This window comes from Crassostrea angulata, unplaced genomic scaffold (assembly GCF_025612915.1).
Source record: "Crassostrea angulata isolate pt1a10 unplaced genomic scaffold, ASM2561291v2 HiC_scaffold_294, whole genome shotgun sequence".
NCBI lineage: Eukaryota > Metazoa > Mollusca > Bivalvia > Ostreida > Ostreidae > Magallana > Magallana angulata.
Window position 1 is genome coordinate 5,774 of NW_026441847.1, and position 17,385 is coordinate 23,158.

The 17,385-nt window shown below is 31.1% G+C and overlaps 1 protein-coding gene across 1 annotated transcript; it reads right to left on the bottom strand.

Moving 5' to 3' along the window:
* Positions 1-2,522: 2,522 nt before the first annotated feature.
* LOC128170060 (uncharacterized) lies at positions 2,523-13,217 on the bottom strand. Its single transcript, XM_052836047.1, has 4 exons — positions 13,161-13,217; positions 7,597-7,792; positions 6,262-6,380; positions 2,523-3,660 (listed from the first exon to the last, which is right to left on the bottom strand). Exons 1-4 carry the CDS (start codon positions 13,201-13,203, stop codon positions 3,554-3,556), a joined length of 465 nt encoding a protein of 154 aa, XP_052692007.1. The 5' UTR covers positions 13,204-13,217; the 3' UTR covers positions 2,523-3,553.
* Between the last annotated feature and the right edge of the window lie 4,168 nt (positions 13,218-17,385).

The window sequence follows — 17,385 nt, forward strand, 5'->3', positions numbered from 1 at the left end:
TCACTATATAACTCTACATAGACGAATAGTCAATAATTGTAATATCAGCTCGTCCGAAAAATATTGACCGGTCAATATTATTTAGATATTGACCGGCTAGGAATAATATCTAGAGAACATTCCCTCTATTTCAAATAATCGCCTCTGATTTGTTGATTCGTAAACGGTGACGTAAATAATTCTTCGCGACTCCAAAACAAGGTGACGTCATAATAGACAGTCAGTCAAGGCAAGTAAACAACGAACGCGCAATGTAACGGTTTGCTATCATAACGGATATAAGGATTTGCGAATTACTGTGAAGTAAAATCAGGTAGAACACCTGTCTGATAATTCGTACGGTCGGCTGAATATCACAAGTGACCGTTTGATGCTGAGGATATTTGGAAATGAACTTTGCACAAAATTGAATTCGTGAATTCTTTGTTGAGCTGAGAAAATTACGGCGATCTGTTTTCAATTAATTTCTTAAATTTTGGTTTGTTTCTTCATATAACAAAACAAATGTTGACTGTGTTTTCGGGCAACATTGATTATATTAGCCCCCTTGGGACGAAAATATTGCCCTCCGCTTCGCGTCGGGCAATATTTCGTCCCTCGGGGGCTAATATAATCAATGTTGCCCTCAACCCCAGTCAATATTTGTATAATATAACAAATATAAATATATATATATATATATATATATATATATATATATATATATATATATATATATATATATATATATATATATATATATATACATATATATATATATATATATATATATATATATATATATATATATATATATATATATATATATATATATATATATATATATATATATATATATATATATATATATATATATATGCAACGAATCAGTAACAATCAATCATAAAATAAATACGTCATACCAATAATCACAAGTCTGATGAGAAGAATCCTTAAACATGCCATACTGCAGGGCGTCCTAGACAACGTTTGAAACAAATCATGATATCGATTTAAGTCCCGGATGTTAATGATACCAATATTGATTAAGTGGAGGAGCTTATCTAATTCTATAAATTCTAAGGTATTGAACCTAATGAATTTCCTTACCCTTAACATTCTAAATTTAAAGTAAGTAAGTAAAAAAATAGGTAAGTGAGAAAGTAAGTAAGTAGGTTAGTCGGTATTTAGTTTTTATGTATAAAAAACTGCATTTTGTAATGCTATAATACATGTCTCTTTCAATTGTGACTTCTACATGTATTTGGTACGCAGTTCCCTCATTAGTATGTAAATGTTATGTACATTGCAAATTTTCTTAGACATTACATAAATTTTACCACTCGATAATTATTTAAAAACAAAATCATCTGGTAAATTAAAGTTCAATTATATAACTTCAATTACAATCTTTAAAAGGAGAAAAACATTATGTTCTTTAAAGATTTGCATTTTTACTGGAAACAATTCTAAAAACTTTAAAATAACACTAACAATAGTCTTAAAATTCATCATGTATGCATTGATGATATTAAAGTATTTTCTGAAACGCCATTTTTAGATAAATAATCCCCAACAAGTTGAACACATTTTAAAAAGGTGGATTTATTAATAAAATTAATATTTATTATTTTATAACTATAATACACCAAAAATGTACCTTACCGAAATATTGGAGAACATTTACTGCAATGAGAATGCTAGTTTAATATGTTCAAAATTTAGTCAATAATAGTTTAGTTAAACACTGTTCGTTTTAATAACATGTCATTTTAAAAATGTTCATAACCTGAAGCCATGGATGAAAAACGTCTTGCCAAAAAGTTAATTATGTAATTTTGTTTATTTCTAAAAATCGGTTTAACTATCTAACTATCATTTTTAAAGGTAAACATTAACGAATAATTAACGAATAATTATGCAGATTGTCTTGTGTAACTAAATGCTACTTTAGTTCACTTATTGATAAAATGTATATACGTGGTATCATATCATTCAAAAAGATAATGTTGATTTCTGACTAATTTCAAGATGGAGTTTAAAATGTAGGGTAAAAGTACCTTACAATTCACAAGTAAATCAATACTAGCAATGAAATATTGTATTACATTGTACTACTGACTTCAGATGTTAATTAAGGACTTGGATGCAGAGAATGGTATTATATTGCTCGTTCTCATATTGCCATTTATTGTTCGTGTCTCACGTTGTAATCATCATCTCTAATCATAACAGGAAAACTTGAGTACTTGGAAATCATTAGATTTCGCGGAGGCTCAATTTTCGTGGAATTCGTGGGTACCTTTCATCCACGAATTAAAATCCTTCACGAATTATTAAATTAATAAAGTCATATTTTCTTTGTACGTTTAAGAGAATACACGAAATTACATTCCCACGAACCTGTAAAATTTAAGCAATCCACAGTTATTCATTTGTGATAGGAGGATTTATAACATGTTGCTTAATGAAATTTCTTTTTAACTTTTTATTTTCACCACACCATTGATATAACAAAGACGAAAACTTCACAATAAATCAAAAACACTTGTTAAATTGTTTATTATTCCAAGACTACTTAGTACATATAAAAGTAAAAAAATATTATTAATTTAAATAATCAACAATACATGATCAAGAAACGAATGAATATAGAAATTAAACATAACATAATCAACTGCAAGTGGTTAAAGAATTGTAAAACACAGTTGCATGTACTTTCATTAGTTTAAATATATTAAACTGGCAGATGACAATATTCATTCACTACTAAACAATTCATTACCGTCTTCCAAGGAAGACGGTATAAAGAGTTGAAATAATTTACAGTCTCCGGGCTGTGCACTTCCTCTCCTTTGTAATTGGTAGAAAATACATGATGTGAAAATTTACAATTATTTCATTGGGTGATATACTGTTCGGCACAAGGGAGCTAATTTTCTGATGATTGTTTTTACGTACGACTTAACAATTTTCGTAGATTTCAAATCTTAAAAAGTGAGAAAACGAAAGAACAATAAAAATGGCTCTAAGTGAAATTCGGGCATTCAATTTCTTTTAACTAGTTAAAGCAGTATCCTGTAACATTTCTTGAAATAATTTGTTCTTTTCTTTTTGTTTTGATTATACAAATACCAATGAAATTTCATTAGGTATGGCTAATATCAGTAAACAAGTTTGTATATTAGAAACGGTGAAACTAATATCAGTATAACTGAATGATACTGAATGCAGTTGTATTAAATTTGATTTTACTACAGTTATACAACCCTTCCTAAGATCTATTTTTACCTGCTACAGTCGATTTCAAAAAAATAACACGCTATAAATAATTCAATTTTAAGCACGCATGCTTTAAAAGGACATATTTTAAAAAAAAATTAGGCTCGCTATTGCATAGAGAAGAAGGCGACATTCATATAAAAAATAATTAAATTGTCTTTGATATCTTCTTGCTGTTAAGAGTTTGCTCTAAAGACGGTAAGCTTTTTTAAAAAGCTAAACTTGTTTCATACAAAAGTTCCAAGTGACTGAAAGTCTTCCCTAGCTGATCACTTTGGGAGGAAAAATCCGTCTAGGCTGGGTAGCTCGGGACCTGGTTCACGGGATACCCCGGCTGTTGCTGCACCGTGTGGTTTGGATTCACTGTCTGCTGCATCGCGGAATTGACCACAGTAACACCTAAAATGGTTTAAATATCTGGTACGATATTCATCACTCAAATATGTCTTAATAATAAATTTTGTCTTTAAAAGGAACGTAAAGCATTTTGATTTTTCTACCTTTAACCTTTTTATCAAAATTATTGGATTATGAATTTAAGCTTTAAAATGCAATGTTTTTTAAGTCACCTTATTCACTCGTGTGACCTATAGCTGCATGTATTTGTTTTTGTCCGTCGTCGTTCGTCGTACATCGTTCGTCGATAATCGACTTTCGAACATTTTTAGCTTCTCCTCTGGAACCACTGGACCAATTGCACCCAATTTTAACATAACATATATCATCTCGGGGGAAGGGAAGTAAACATTGTGAAAATTCGTGGTCCCTGTTTATTTTTAAAAATCTCAATGTGTGCCCTATGATCTTATGTACTTTGATGTGATGTGTGCTGATGAAATGGTTCTTTTCTCTGAATCAATTCATTGAAGGACTTTTAGATGAATTAAATGAATATTATATCGCATGGAAACTTTCGGTGAATGTTGCTAAATCCATAATCGTTATTTTTTGGATGGCAAGGTTATTTTTTGGAGGATGGTAAGGTCAGAAAAAATGAAAAGTGGGTTTTCAGAGACAAAAATCTAGAAATTGTTAATAATTTTACATATCTAGGTAAAACTTTTAATTTTGATTTTCGAAGGCTAAAAAGCAACTAGCTGTGCAAGCCAAAAAAGCTACGTTCTTATCGAAGAAAAATGTCAAAAGCATGTATGGTAACCATAAAACTTTGTTATTTTTGTTTGATTGTTTTGTAGGTCCAATTGTTATTGATGGCCCCGAGATATGGGGTACACAAAAAGATTTAAATGTTGAAATATTACGCTTAGATGTTTGTAGACATATATTAGATGTTAAGAAATCTACATGTACAGCAGCTGTTTATACAGAGCTTGGAAGGTTTCCTTTGCATTACCATAGAAAATTCTCATTAATCATATACTGACCTAAATGCCAACAACTGTATTTTGTTAATTATAAACTTTTATGACAAATTGTTCGATGATGTTGAGAATCATAAGAAAATTAATAGGGTTTTTGATGTTAAAAAAAGTCAGATTTTAACGAAATTTGGAATGCACAGAGATGCAATGAAGGTACAGTATGTATTATCAATCAAAGAATATTTGACCAAGCAAAACAAGAAATATTTGCATGCATTGAAAAATTCCAGTAAATGTTCATTCTATCGATACCTTAATTCACAACATTGCTTACAAAACTACCTTACAAATCCTATACCTGTTATGTTTCAAAAATGTATTTTCAAAATAAGAATGTCTTCTCATAATCTTGCTCTTGAAACTGGTCGATTAAGTAGAATCACCAGAATTCAGAGAAAATGTATATATTGAAATATCAATTGTGTGGAAGATGAATTTTCTTTTTTTTTGGTCAGTAAATGTCAAAATTATTAATAATATTAGTAAGCATATTAATAATAGTTTAAGACTACAAAATGATTCGTTTCCATAAGTTAAGTATATTTTTTATTCTCTTGTTCCACTTGCACATTTATATGATAAGTGAATAAAAAATAAATGAAGCTAAAAATTAGTTTTTCATTGCATCTTTGTTTTAAACAACTTACATATAGACAGAACCATAAATAACTCTTCATTTTACATCCTTTTTTTGTATTTCAAAACTGCAACAGTTACATATTATCTCCATTTTTGATATTGTGTTTAAAAATTTGACTTATTTCTTTCCAAAAGTCAACTTATTGTGAAACGTTCCTTACATGTGTTAAAAAAAAATCCATAGAAACCTCAGATACATTTACAAAGACTAATGGAGTAAAACGAATCACGATGTTGCAAAACCTGGAACTAGTTAAACAAAATTTTTATTCAGATTAAGGTTTTTGAATGGTTTTTATGTTTTCATTTCATGGCGGTTGCAATAAATATTAAGGTATTTTAAAGACTAATTTTTTTCAGGAATCACTTCTTCACTGCTGAATCACTTCTTGAATGTTTGAATTTTTTAGGGCATTGTATTTAGTTATTTACATTTTAAAAGGGAATTTTAGATTATGATGCATTGTTAAGCACATTATATGTGTGCACATGAAAATTACACGGAAAGTATTAATTTTTCAGTGGATTCTAGTAACTCATTGCACAATTAATGGAGATAATGGTTTTACTTTGCACCTCATTTTCTCTTCTATCAGAAATGTACAGAATCCTGTCCAGATCATACTAGTGTCGTTTACAAGGCTAATGTTGGTCAAACCTTACTACACTTGAGAGATAAATCCACAGCACCATAAAGCTACAAAAATGATTTTATTAGCCTTGTTATGATAATGCACATGAATTTACATTGCAAACGTTACACTGCAGTAACTCAGGTGACCGACAAGACCCATGGGCCTCTAGTTTTACATTAAAAATTAGTATTTAAGGTGGCAACGGTCTGTGTTTTTAAGCGGATAAGTTCAAGTCAAGGTTCAGTGAAATTTATAACTAGTATTGATAAACATCAAATAATATCGTATCATCCCATCAATTGAACCTTGTCTCACGATACCTGTTGTAAATATATAAAACTCACCTGGGTTGGCTCCTTGCACGCCCACCGACTGGCTCCTACAACAACATGCTTTACAGCAACAGACACACAGACCAACAATCAGGGCGATGCTTCCTATGACGATCAGTGCAGCCGCCCACCTATACAATGTTTACAATATCGTCTACCATAGTAAGTAAGGAGTAAGTAAAATTATTTAAACTATTATTTATATTCATCCGTTTGTTGACTAAAAGAAACAGCCAAGTCGACTTCTATTGGTGTTATGAGTCTAATATCATCATGATTATTTCGTGCAATCAGTGATTTTTTCCTAGGGTTTTAAAGGTTTTGACCAATCGATGAATTGGATGTGTGTATTTTACTTATGTCGGGTTATACAAATCTATGAATTGCAATTAATGTCCATAATATAGGGAATCATACTTAGTGGATGATATTATATCAAGTATTTCTAAAAAAAACCAACAAAAAACTAATCGTTATGTAATCCTTTCATCATTTTGTGTGAAAGGCATAAACTCAGGTTTATTGGATTTACATATTTCACGTAACTGAAGATTGTTGTACTTTTTATTATTCATTATTAAGTCATAAAGACTTCAATTGATATTCAGGTACGAGTAAAGACATGCGATTAATATTGGGGAAAATGCAGGTTTGGTTTTATCGCCTCTGTAAATAACACTTTCACTATCCCTTTGACACACACAGTCCATTTTCACATTTAACTAATCTAGTAAACAAACAATCCTTTACCAAAAACGACTTTATGTTTGCATCTGATGAAGTTGATAACAATTTACTTGTGGGAAAAAATAGTGCCTTTTTGTTATGAAATGAAGGTCATATGGATCGAACACTTTCATGTTTGACGTACATGTATCTCCGATCAAATGTGTTTTCTTTCCCGAAAATCTTATCTTACAGTATAGAGCACTGCGTTAGAGCGTTATTTACGAATCTGTTAATTGTTAGTTCGAATCCCGATGGGAGTATAGCTTTTACCCTTTTAGAAATATTTCAAATATATTTTGGAAAAAATATTCTGTAAAATTTGAATTTACTCAACCAGTGAGAGTATATTGATTATAATGAATTTTATTCATCTTAATATCGACCTAAATTTTGCTTTGTAATTTTAATAACAATCATGCTTCCGTCTATCAGTACTCGCAGTACTTTGTTTTTTTCTAAATGCACACTTAGATTTCAATATTATTCAGCTTGAACCAATAGAAGATATAATAAGTTCCGTATAAGAACATGGCCTGATCTAAACTGTGAATACCATATCTAAACGAAGCGAAGTTCTGTTTCTATTAGATATACTATAACGATGGTTTATAAACTTACCCATTACTGTGGAAATAATCAACACAGTAGTCGGTTCTCTCACTAGATGGTACTTGTAAAAGGCCATTGTCGCAACAGTCAAACTTCACTATCTGATCGCAACAATAGTTGCTGCACCACTTCTCATCATTGTATTGTAAGCGAAGGTCATAATGGGCCTTGCAGCACTCACCACAAAATACAAACGCCGGGATACCTACAAAACAAATGTGAGTACACTTACACACAAAAAAGAAAATATTATGATTCAACGTGTGCAAATATTATACAAAAAAACTGTGGTTTACTACCGATGACAGATATTACAATCAAAAACGAGAAAGAAAAAGGTCTATGATTTTGATATTCCCTTAATAGCTGGCATTTCCCTCTTAATAAAATAATATGTTTCAACGCTACTCCAGGTTCAAACGTTCTGTTTACAGTCGTCGAAAATCTTCAAATCTTCGAAACCATTGTGTATGTACATATATATAATATATACATAAAGTAGCCCCATATGTTAGTGTATTTATCAAATCTCTTGCGGTTTTTAAGGAATATTGAAAACGAACAAAAGTTTTTATGTAGACAATGATGGAAAATATACAAAAAAACTTTAAACATTTTCCAATCTGTGCTATTCATTTTAAAGCCCACCCGGCTTTAAAGTATAACTACACATACATTCAGAATAGCTGCAGTTATATTTATCTCCTTTAAAAGAAGAGGCATGTGTTAATTTGTATAGATTTTTATAAATATATAATAGATTATACCTAACACTTTGAATTTAAATTATTACGTTAAATCTGGTTGTTAAGTTGTTGACCGTTAAGCATCTTTAAGCTAGTTTTATACTGTAAACAGGGAAATTTTCGCCTCCGTTTTTATTGCCCCTTTTGCCTTCGTTGACTGTAGGCGAATTTAAGACTGTAGGCGAATTCCAATGTCTCAATTATCTCTTTTTAAACTTTGCGGAGCAAAACGGCTTGCAAGTAAAGATGGGCGAAAATAACCGTGTATACTGTACGTTTCGAAAACGTTATCAAATATTGAAAACAAATAATTAATAATACATACTATATTGATAACAAAGTTATGTAAACTAATGAATGGAAATCATTTAAAATCAGTTTTTCGTGACTCCATTTGCTTCAGAGTTTTTGATATTGCAATGATCTCATCAGGGTTGAGGTTTGACCCCTTTCACGTACGAAAAATTCTAATAGGATAAGAGATGAAACATACTTATGCCACTATTTGTATGTGGTTGCAATGGGAGTTCGGAGTTTTCTTTAAAAACATTTACTTAGTTGAGTGATGTGCCCTATCATTCTTGTGAAAATAAAAGGTCACATGAAACACACTCAAACATATTATTCAAGAAGATTGAAATAGAAATTATTTAAATGTCCCCTTAAATGTTGCTGGTAAGATGAAACGTGAGTTCATGCGAGAGAAGTACATCAACATTTTTTAAATTTTTTTAATTAATCTTTAAGAAGGTGTTGCCTGTCTTTAAAAAACACAGAGAAAATTTGATTTTTCCACATCGTAAATAAATTTTAGCATTTTAAATGTGGAACTATTATTACAAGAATAACCCTTCACACAACTGACGTTCGACTATTCAGTTACAAATACCCCTTCTATTGTAAACAACAGTGCTTAAAAAGTGTTGTATTTATACACTAGATTACACTTAAATCCTTTTCAGTCGTTTTCAGTTGAAAATCTGTTTTGTTGGTAACTAGACTTTGTTTCAGTTTTTTTCTCTCACCAAATTAATTTTGATTTTGATTTACATGTAGTTTTTAACAGCGCTTCAGATCAACTGACGTGCATACCATTGAATCCAATGTAGCTGAGTGCGATAAAGGTATAGTGATAATTCGTTATCAGCAATATTCAGTATTTAAACGTGTTTTCTGAAATTGAAACTTTTGTTTCAAAAGTGGAACAAGTACCATGTACAGTCCTCATCATATCACCATTTAATTCCACAAATCCTTAAACTTACTAACAATGATTACAAATATATCTCAGAACTAATGTTCCATCAGAAAAATTTAAGGTCAAACGACACTGTTCTCTGCACAATTTTTAAACGTGGTTAATGTTTACAGCACAGAAAAAAATTATCAAGTGAGTATTCAGAACAATTATTTCAAAATCTAAGATATATAAATACACTATTCCGTGATCTTCTTGAAACTGATAATCAGTCTTGCTTCTTTTTCACTCTAACATGATACACTTACACTTCAACTTGAGTAAACTATTAACAAATAACTCATTTAATTACTCAAGACTAGAATCAATGTTTTCATGTTATCATAACTTGGTGTATCGCTATTATGTCTTGTCGGTGTAAAGTAGAAATATGTAGAATAATGACCGGGGTCATTTTTCGACGTAGAATAATGACCCCCTAGTCATTATTCTACGCAGAAAAAATGATCTCTTTTGCCTAAAGAATAAGTGTCATTTTCATAATCAAAGTACTGTCGGGAGTTGAGTTTATCTATTATTATTCATTTTAAAATACGATACAATGTATGTTACGTCGCTTGGCAAGTAGTTTATGATCAATCTTTGAATTATTCACATTTTTGTAATATGAATTCTTGGACTTTTCCGACAAGAATTGTTAGAAAAAAAAACCCGTTTGTATCGTGTTGTGTAATGATTAAAGGTAGAATTGATTCCATAAAACTATGTATAAGTAATCGAAATATTCAAAAAAAAAATTGTATAGATCCAAGCAATAATCAACTAACTTCCCGTTCAACCAGATGCTCGTTTGTCTCCGTTAATCTCCAACAAGCAAGAGAATGTGTACACCAGGTCACGTGATAGCTTGATGACGCGACCTCTAAATATAGAATGACTCTCTGCCTGTCGGAGATTTACGGAGACAGCCGATGGTTGAACACTCTGGCGTATGAATACATACAACTGCAAAAAAATATCTAAATTGTTCGTACTATTTAACATCTGACTATTTTCAAGGTATTCACAAATAAGTTTCTTAAAATCCAATGCTTCAAGATACATAACATTGAATTTATCGATTATTTTCAAGAACTAAATCTTGTCAGCGGTGATAATTTGTGCTTAGGTCCAAACACTGTTTCACTTTCGGTTTGCCAGAGTGACTGCATAGGAGAGTTGATTAAAAATCAACTCCCAAAAATGAGCCTATTCTACATGAAGAAAAATTACCCCTGTAAAATATTGACCCCTCATATATATTAAAGTTTTATAGTATGATTTTTTATTATTTTTGAAATAATCTTGACAATGTTGTAATTTTTACCGCATTTTACAAAGTGTATCAGAAATTAAATTCATATTTCAAATAAACCTTAAGCGAAATAAGGGGTTTATCTTCCGACATAAAATGATACTGCTTGACGTATTGTATTGGGGTATAATTATCCCCATACAAATGCATTACCTAGAATTAAATGATGGGACCAAAATTATGAAAAGTTCGATCCATTGTTAGGCATTAGAATCATGCTGAAGCTAGCAGCCACACACAGCAGCCATTAATCCAGTAGAATCTAACGTCCAAGAAGTAAAATCATCAAAGTACTGAGAGCACGCGAACAGAAAAATTACCTTTATTTTACTTTATCATCGGCATACTGAAATTAATATCATAATGATAAATCCATTAATAATTTGTAAGAGCATTGACAACTTCAGAGGCAGTAGAGATCGCCTGGATAAGAAATATGAATGCGTCTTGTGATCAAAATCAAGGGAGATATGATTAATTAAACCCATCGAAACCACCTGGTGGTACTCATACAGCCCAAATTTGAGACCTGGAAATAATATCTCCGTAGGTCTCCTGCACTGCCCTGTAATTTGTTTGATGTACACTTTTAAAAAAAGGGAGATAAAGGCCCACCATTTACCACAATATCGTTGTGAAAAATGACAAACTTCTGGTGAGCTAAATGGACACATTTAGATATGATTCAACGCCTAATTTCATTTAGATATGATTCAAGCCCTCAGACGCCTGATTTCAAAGTCAGATATCTTGGATACGAGATAATATATAGAGAATAATACATGGCAAAATCTGTACCACAACCAATATCAACCCTCGACCAATATCGGCCCTCTGGCCTTCGGTCCTAATTAAAAAGGAGCACGATTTAGAATATCAGCCCTCTGGCCTTTGGCCCTCGGGCTGATATAAGAGTCTTTGGTTGATATGGGATGTGATACAGATTTTGACATGTATTGTTCTTTTATTATATATTTGAATTTAGAAAGCTAGTTTTCATTTTCACGTGACAAAAAAACAACTTAAAATTACTTTATCTCTGTCTCCAAACTGCGTATTTTCGACGTTTAAATGTATTGTGACTTCATCTATATTGTAATGTTCAGATCATGACGTCAAAGTTTCGTCTTCAGATATGCGCGGAAAAAGAGGATAAGAGTCTAAGTAATCTAAATAAAAGGAGCAAATGTGTTCCGGAAAGGTGTAATAAAGAGCGTGATAAAGGGACTTGGACACGATTCGACATTAAATTTTCAAAGTTTATTTTTCCATTTTTAATGTTTAAACTGATAAATATAGAAGTTTATAATCTTATGTCAAAATTTAAATGTCAAATATTAAGTCATAAGCAAGATACAGAGTTAATAATTCTTTGTTTTGTAAACAAAGCTCGAATGTTTTTTCATATGTGTTGTATTGGTGTAAGTTTCAATCTAATGTATCTTTTTTTGTTGATAATAGTATCTATAAAGGTATTGAATGAGTTTAAAATGTTTTTACATGTCATTTTGTCTATGAAATAGTAATTCTCTACATTACATTTTTGTAAACAACTATAAGACTCGAGCTTTGTTTACATAACAATCAATTCTTACCTCTGTATCTCGCTTGTAACTTGACTTTAACATTCAATATTTCGGTCAATCATTTAAAATGCACAGGTTATTATTTTATACATAAAAAATAAAAGTACAATTTTTGAAGTCAAATCGTGTCTCTATAAAAGGTGAAATAAAGTGTGATGATACGGGGGTGTGATTAAGGCGCGTTTTTCTGTTCATATCAAGGGTGCAAAAACCCTGTAATTTATACCAAGTATATAATAAAACACTTTTCTATTCTTGTTAACAGCAGGGGTAAATTTTCTATGGAGGTCATTTCTCCACATGTTTTACATAAAGAAAAATAACCCCTGGATCTTCTTTCTTCAGAAAAATCAAATTACTCTTCAGCAAGGGGGTAATGTCTAAAGAATTATTTTTCTGATGGTTATACGCATTTTAAGAAACAAAATCATTGTTACCATGGACTTGATTTACAAAACTTTTTTTTAATTCCGGAAACCAGTCAATACAAACTAAATTCAAAAACTGAATTGAAAAAAATATTCACTGCTAAGGTATCATATCATAAAAAGTATATGTTTATCAAATGTATCAAACACAATTAATGAATGCAACTTTATAAATGCATATAAGCCCTTTGGCAGAAATCATCAATGTCACATATATTTCATGGACTTTGTAACATTTTCACTTCAAAAAATAGATCATACCAAGTAATGCAAGACTGCCGAGAAGAATCCTTAAAGATGCCATGCTGCAGGGCCTCCTAGACAACGTAAAGTACAGATCACGCATATCAGAACCCGGATGTTAAAGATATCAAAATATGATGAGGGGGAGGGGCTTATTCCATTTTCGGAAATCGGAAAAATCGATTGCTTTATAAATCTATTGCTAAAAAAATATCCATCTTACATACATGTAAAAACATGTCATTTTTTCGTTATCTTTATTCAAAGCTCAGTTTCTTGTTAAATATAACTTAGATAAAAGGTGAATACACGTATAACACAGTAATATCATGTTCTATTGCACACCGAAGTGGGTAGAGGTTTTTAATTTTACTTAAACGAAATATGACATATAAACTGGGCTTTGTTTTTTGATTTTGGTTTTTTTTTGTTTTTTCTATGTTGGTGTTTTAAATAAGCTAACAAACAAAATCCAAGTTCAACAGATATACAATCACGTGGGTCTTTATGACTAAATCCAGTTCAAATTGGTCAATGCAATTATCCAACTACGTCAGACCATATCCTTAACATTACCAAATACGACAGTGTGTTAAGTGTATACAAGCTCCTGCCATTTTGTAAATTTACAAACTGGTAGTAATACACATATGTTCTTAAGCTGTAACTTAAACCAAAAGATCGGATCTAATCGAGTTGCCGCTCATTTGATAAAATAGGACGCTAATCTGATGATCCGCGCCTGGTAACAAGGCATTTTTGGATCAAGTTACTGTAATGATTATAATATTATTATATACCGTTACCTTCATTTAAATAAAACAGAAATTAGCAAAATCATCTTTTGAATCACTAAACATCGTTTTTTAATTAAATAAAGCCGTTTTTTAACTACATCTTTAAAAATGAGCTAAAAAGCAAATGTTTTTCAGTGTGGTACATAAACTGTTATCAGTTTCACAGAGATGTGATATGGTATAGGAAAACCACAGTGTGGTGATGCAGAAATGAGGACCACACTCTGTAAAATCCACATTATCATAAAAAAGTAAATTGGTGGGTACAAATTGAAATTAAGTGATTTGAAGTGTCTAAAAATACTGGGTGACAAGATGATTGTGGTTATTTTTAGTAGTTTAATTGGAAGAAAATGTCGTTTTTACGTAAACAAAAAGGAACTTTTCATTACTAGATAATGGGCAATAATATTGTTATATTGTCATATCTAAAAATTAAGGTATGGCTGATGGGTTAATCGTTGACCGCGGAGACACCCACCCCCCTAATGTAATCAATATATTATCTTAGTTTCTTCAAAAACAACATGCAGCGGATAAATTTTTATATGAGAGATTGCCATTACGTGTATGGTTTAGCAATTAAAGTTAAGTTCTTCAAAGTAATGAAGCATGAGTAAGGGTTTTAATACATGATATTCATTTATCTATTTAGAAAAGTATACGTCAAACTTAGCCTCAGAGAGTAAAGGGTTTCAACCATACAAACCATGACTCTAGATTTACACAGAAATTCGGTGACATAGGGTATGATAGTGGAATATTTTAACAGCATTCGTACAGCCGCCGAAAAAAGAAAAATATCATTTTGCTGAATAAAAAAATGGCAATAACAAACTGTGAACCATCTCAAAAATCCATAAAACGAAATACAAATTCAAAGCAAAGCAACACGGACCTCCAAATAGATAGAGAAATGATCAGGTGCTTAGGAGGAGTGAGCATCCTCTGCTAACTGGCCCCGAGGTTATAAAACTTTTTCCATACTAATACTCCAGCTCGGACCCCGTAATCCGAGTATGTGCTCCACTGAGTACGGCTCTAAAAACCGAGGTTATAAAAGTTTTGGAGTACGTTCTCCGCTGAGTACTATTTGGAGTATGCTCCAAAAGCCGATCGATGAAAATTTACGTCTCTGGAGAAAGACAGAGAACAGTAATTCATGTAAATAGTCCTGGCATGTAGGCAAACTGTACATGTATTCAGATTAATTATTTATCAACAAAATGTAACACATTATTTACATGTACATATTACCTTCTTCATCTGCAAGCATGGAGATGTGTCTGTATCTATAAGTTATGAATTTTTTAGCAACAAAGACGATAAATCCAGTGTAATTGGTAAAATTATCAACAAATTGTGTTTATGTCAAATCTCTCTCTCTCTCTCTCTCTCTCTCTCTCTCTCTCTCTCATGAGACTCATATAGTGATTCATGCATGTGATGATTAAGTATAATTATGTTGTAAGGAACGATATGAATATAAAAGAAAGAAGTAAGAATTTACACGGATATGAAGAGAGTATTTCAACATAGAATTTTGTTCGATATATCTTAAGTTTTCCTGGCTTTTTAACGATTTTGATATTTTACATGTCAGGAAAAGGTCAGAAACGACGCCAATACAAAACTGGAAAGTTACTGCCCCCAAGTGGAAATTTCTTAAGATATTTAGTGAGCAGTTCCTGTATTAGGAAAAACAGGGAAGAGTTTAATTCAAAAATAGAAACATATACTTGGGAAAATCACAAAAATACTGAAAAGATCCGTTTATTTTCACACCCATATGGTATACAATAAGGAAATTATATGGGTATTCCAATTTTATTGCAACATACTATATTTGCCTTTTAAAATTCTTGTGAGAAAAAAAAAACATCTAATATCTTGAAGGGGGGGGGGGGGTTAGAATTGCATCAATGAACACATGCCAAAAGCCAAGGACACACGTAAAGTTTCTCATTTCAATATTTTTGGGAATGTGCACGAGATTTTAAGAAAATTCACTAATTGAAATATTTTCAAAATTTCCAATATGAGGACCACGTTAAACCGAAACAACGTGTTCAAGGAAACTGTGTACTAAAGTTGCTGTAACCCTTTTCTCACTTAGTCAAGGCTTGAAAGTGTGTGTTTAGAATTTATACATACACGTACTGTGTCATTTTTAATCTTAAGTAACGTCCATTGATATTTTTGAGCAAGCCTTTTCCTATTCATCTTTAAAATTCTAAATACATGTGTTAATTTTGATGCATTTGACATAAATATTTGGTTACTTTAGATAAAAAAGGAATCACTATATGAATTATCTGAATAGTTACTTGCTAATAAAATAAAACAATTTAAGAGATGAATATTCCCACAGCTAAGCTATATAGAGAAAAATCTCTCACATGAAAATGCGAAGAAGCTATTTTATCACAAGGAGTACATGTATTTTCAATCGATTGCATAGATAATCCTCTTTTCTCTTTTCTCTCTCTCTCTCTCTCTCTCTCTCTCTCTCTCTCTCTCTCTCAGAAATTCTAGCTTCTATCTTGCAGGTTATGATTAATTTAAGTGTTATCTTTTTTTTTAATACATAAACAAGCTTTTAATTAACTGTAAATTACCCGAATTCTCAAGCAGAATTTATACGTCTATCATACTTAATGTTTTTCCATAACTGTGTATCTAAGAATAAAATTTGATGTCATAACACCAATTTTTTTTTTTAAATATTCATTTGTAGAAAGATACTAATATAATACTTAATTAAGACTATGGGGTCACCAGGACCCACCATCCTTATATTCGAGCGTTTATAATCAAATGTTAGGCCAAACAATGCATTTCACCTTACGTATACTTAGACATGTCTATGCTCTCGATGTTTTAATTCGAAATAAATAATAAATATCCTAAGGTAGGTGATGTTCCATGGTCAAATTTCATTGATATTTGGAAAATAAAAATCAAATACTGGATTATTGTTATTCTATGCAATCGATTGAAAATACATGTACTACTTAAAATAGCTTTTTCGCATTTTCACGTGAGAGATTTTTCTCTATATAGCTTAGCTGTGGGAATATTCATCTTTAAATTGTTTTATTTTATTAGCAAGTAACTATTTAGATAATTCATATAGTTATTCCTTTTTTATCTAAAGTAACCAAATATCTATGTCAAATGCATCAAAATTAACACATGTATTTCGAATTTTAAAGATGAATAGGAAAAGGCTTGCTCGAAAATATCAATGGACGTTACTTAAGATTAATCAAAGTACTGAGAGTACTGAAAGGCGGGGTCTTGAAAGTTTGAATTTGTAATTGTTCACGTTTTCCTCCATTATGTTCCAAAAATTATGAATTTGAATTAGTTATTTAAATCTATATGTAGTATGCTTAAGTTCGGCTTTTTGCAATTGCCTGATACTTTGTCATAATTTTGCTAAA

Excerpts from the sequence above, each read along its gene's own strand:
- LOC128170060 (XM_052836047.1), bottom strand. The coding sequence starts at position 13,203 with ATGGCATCTTTAAGGATTCTTCTCGGCAGTCTTGCATTACTTG. Across the intron at positions 7,793-13,160 it reads CGGCAGTCTTGCATTACTTG|GTATCCCGGCGTTTGTATTT; the intron begins GTATGATCTATT and ends TTTGTTTTGTAG. Across the intron at positions 6,381-7,596 it reads GATTATTTCCACAGTAATGG|GTGGGCGGCTGCACTGATCG; the intron begins GTAAGTTTATAA and ends AACATTGTATAG.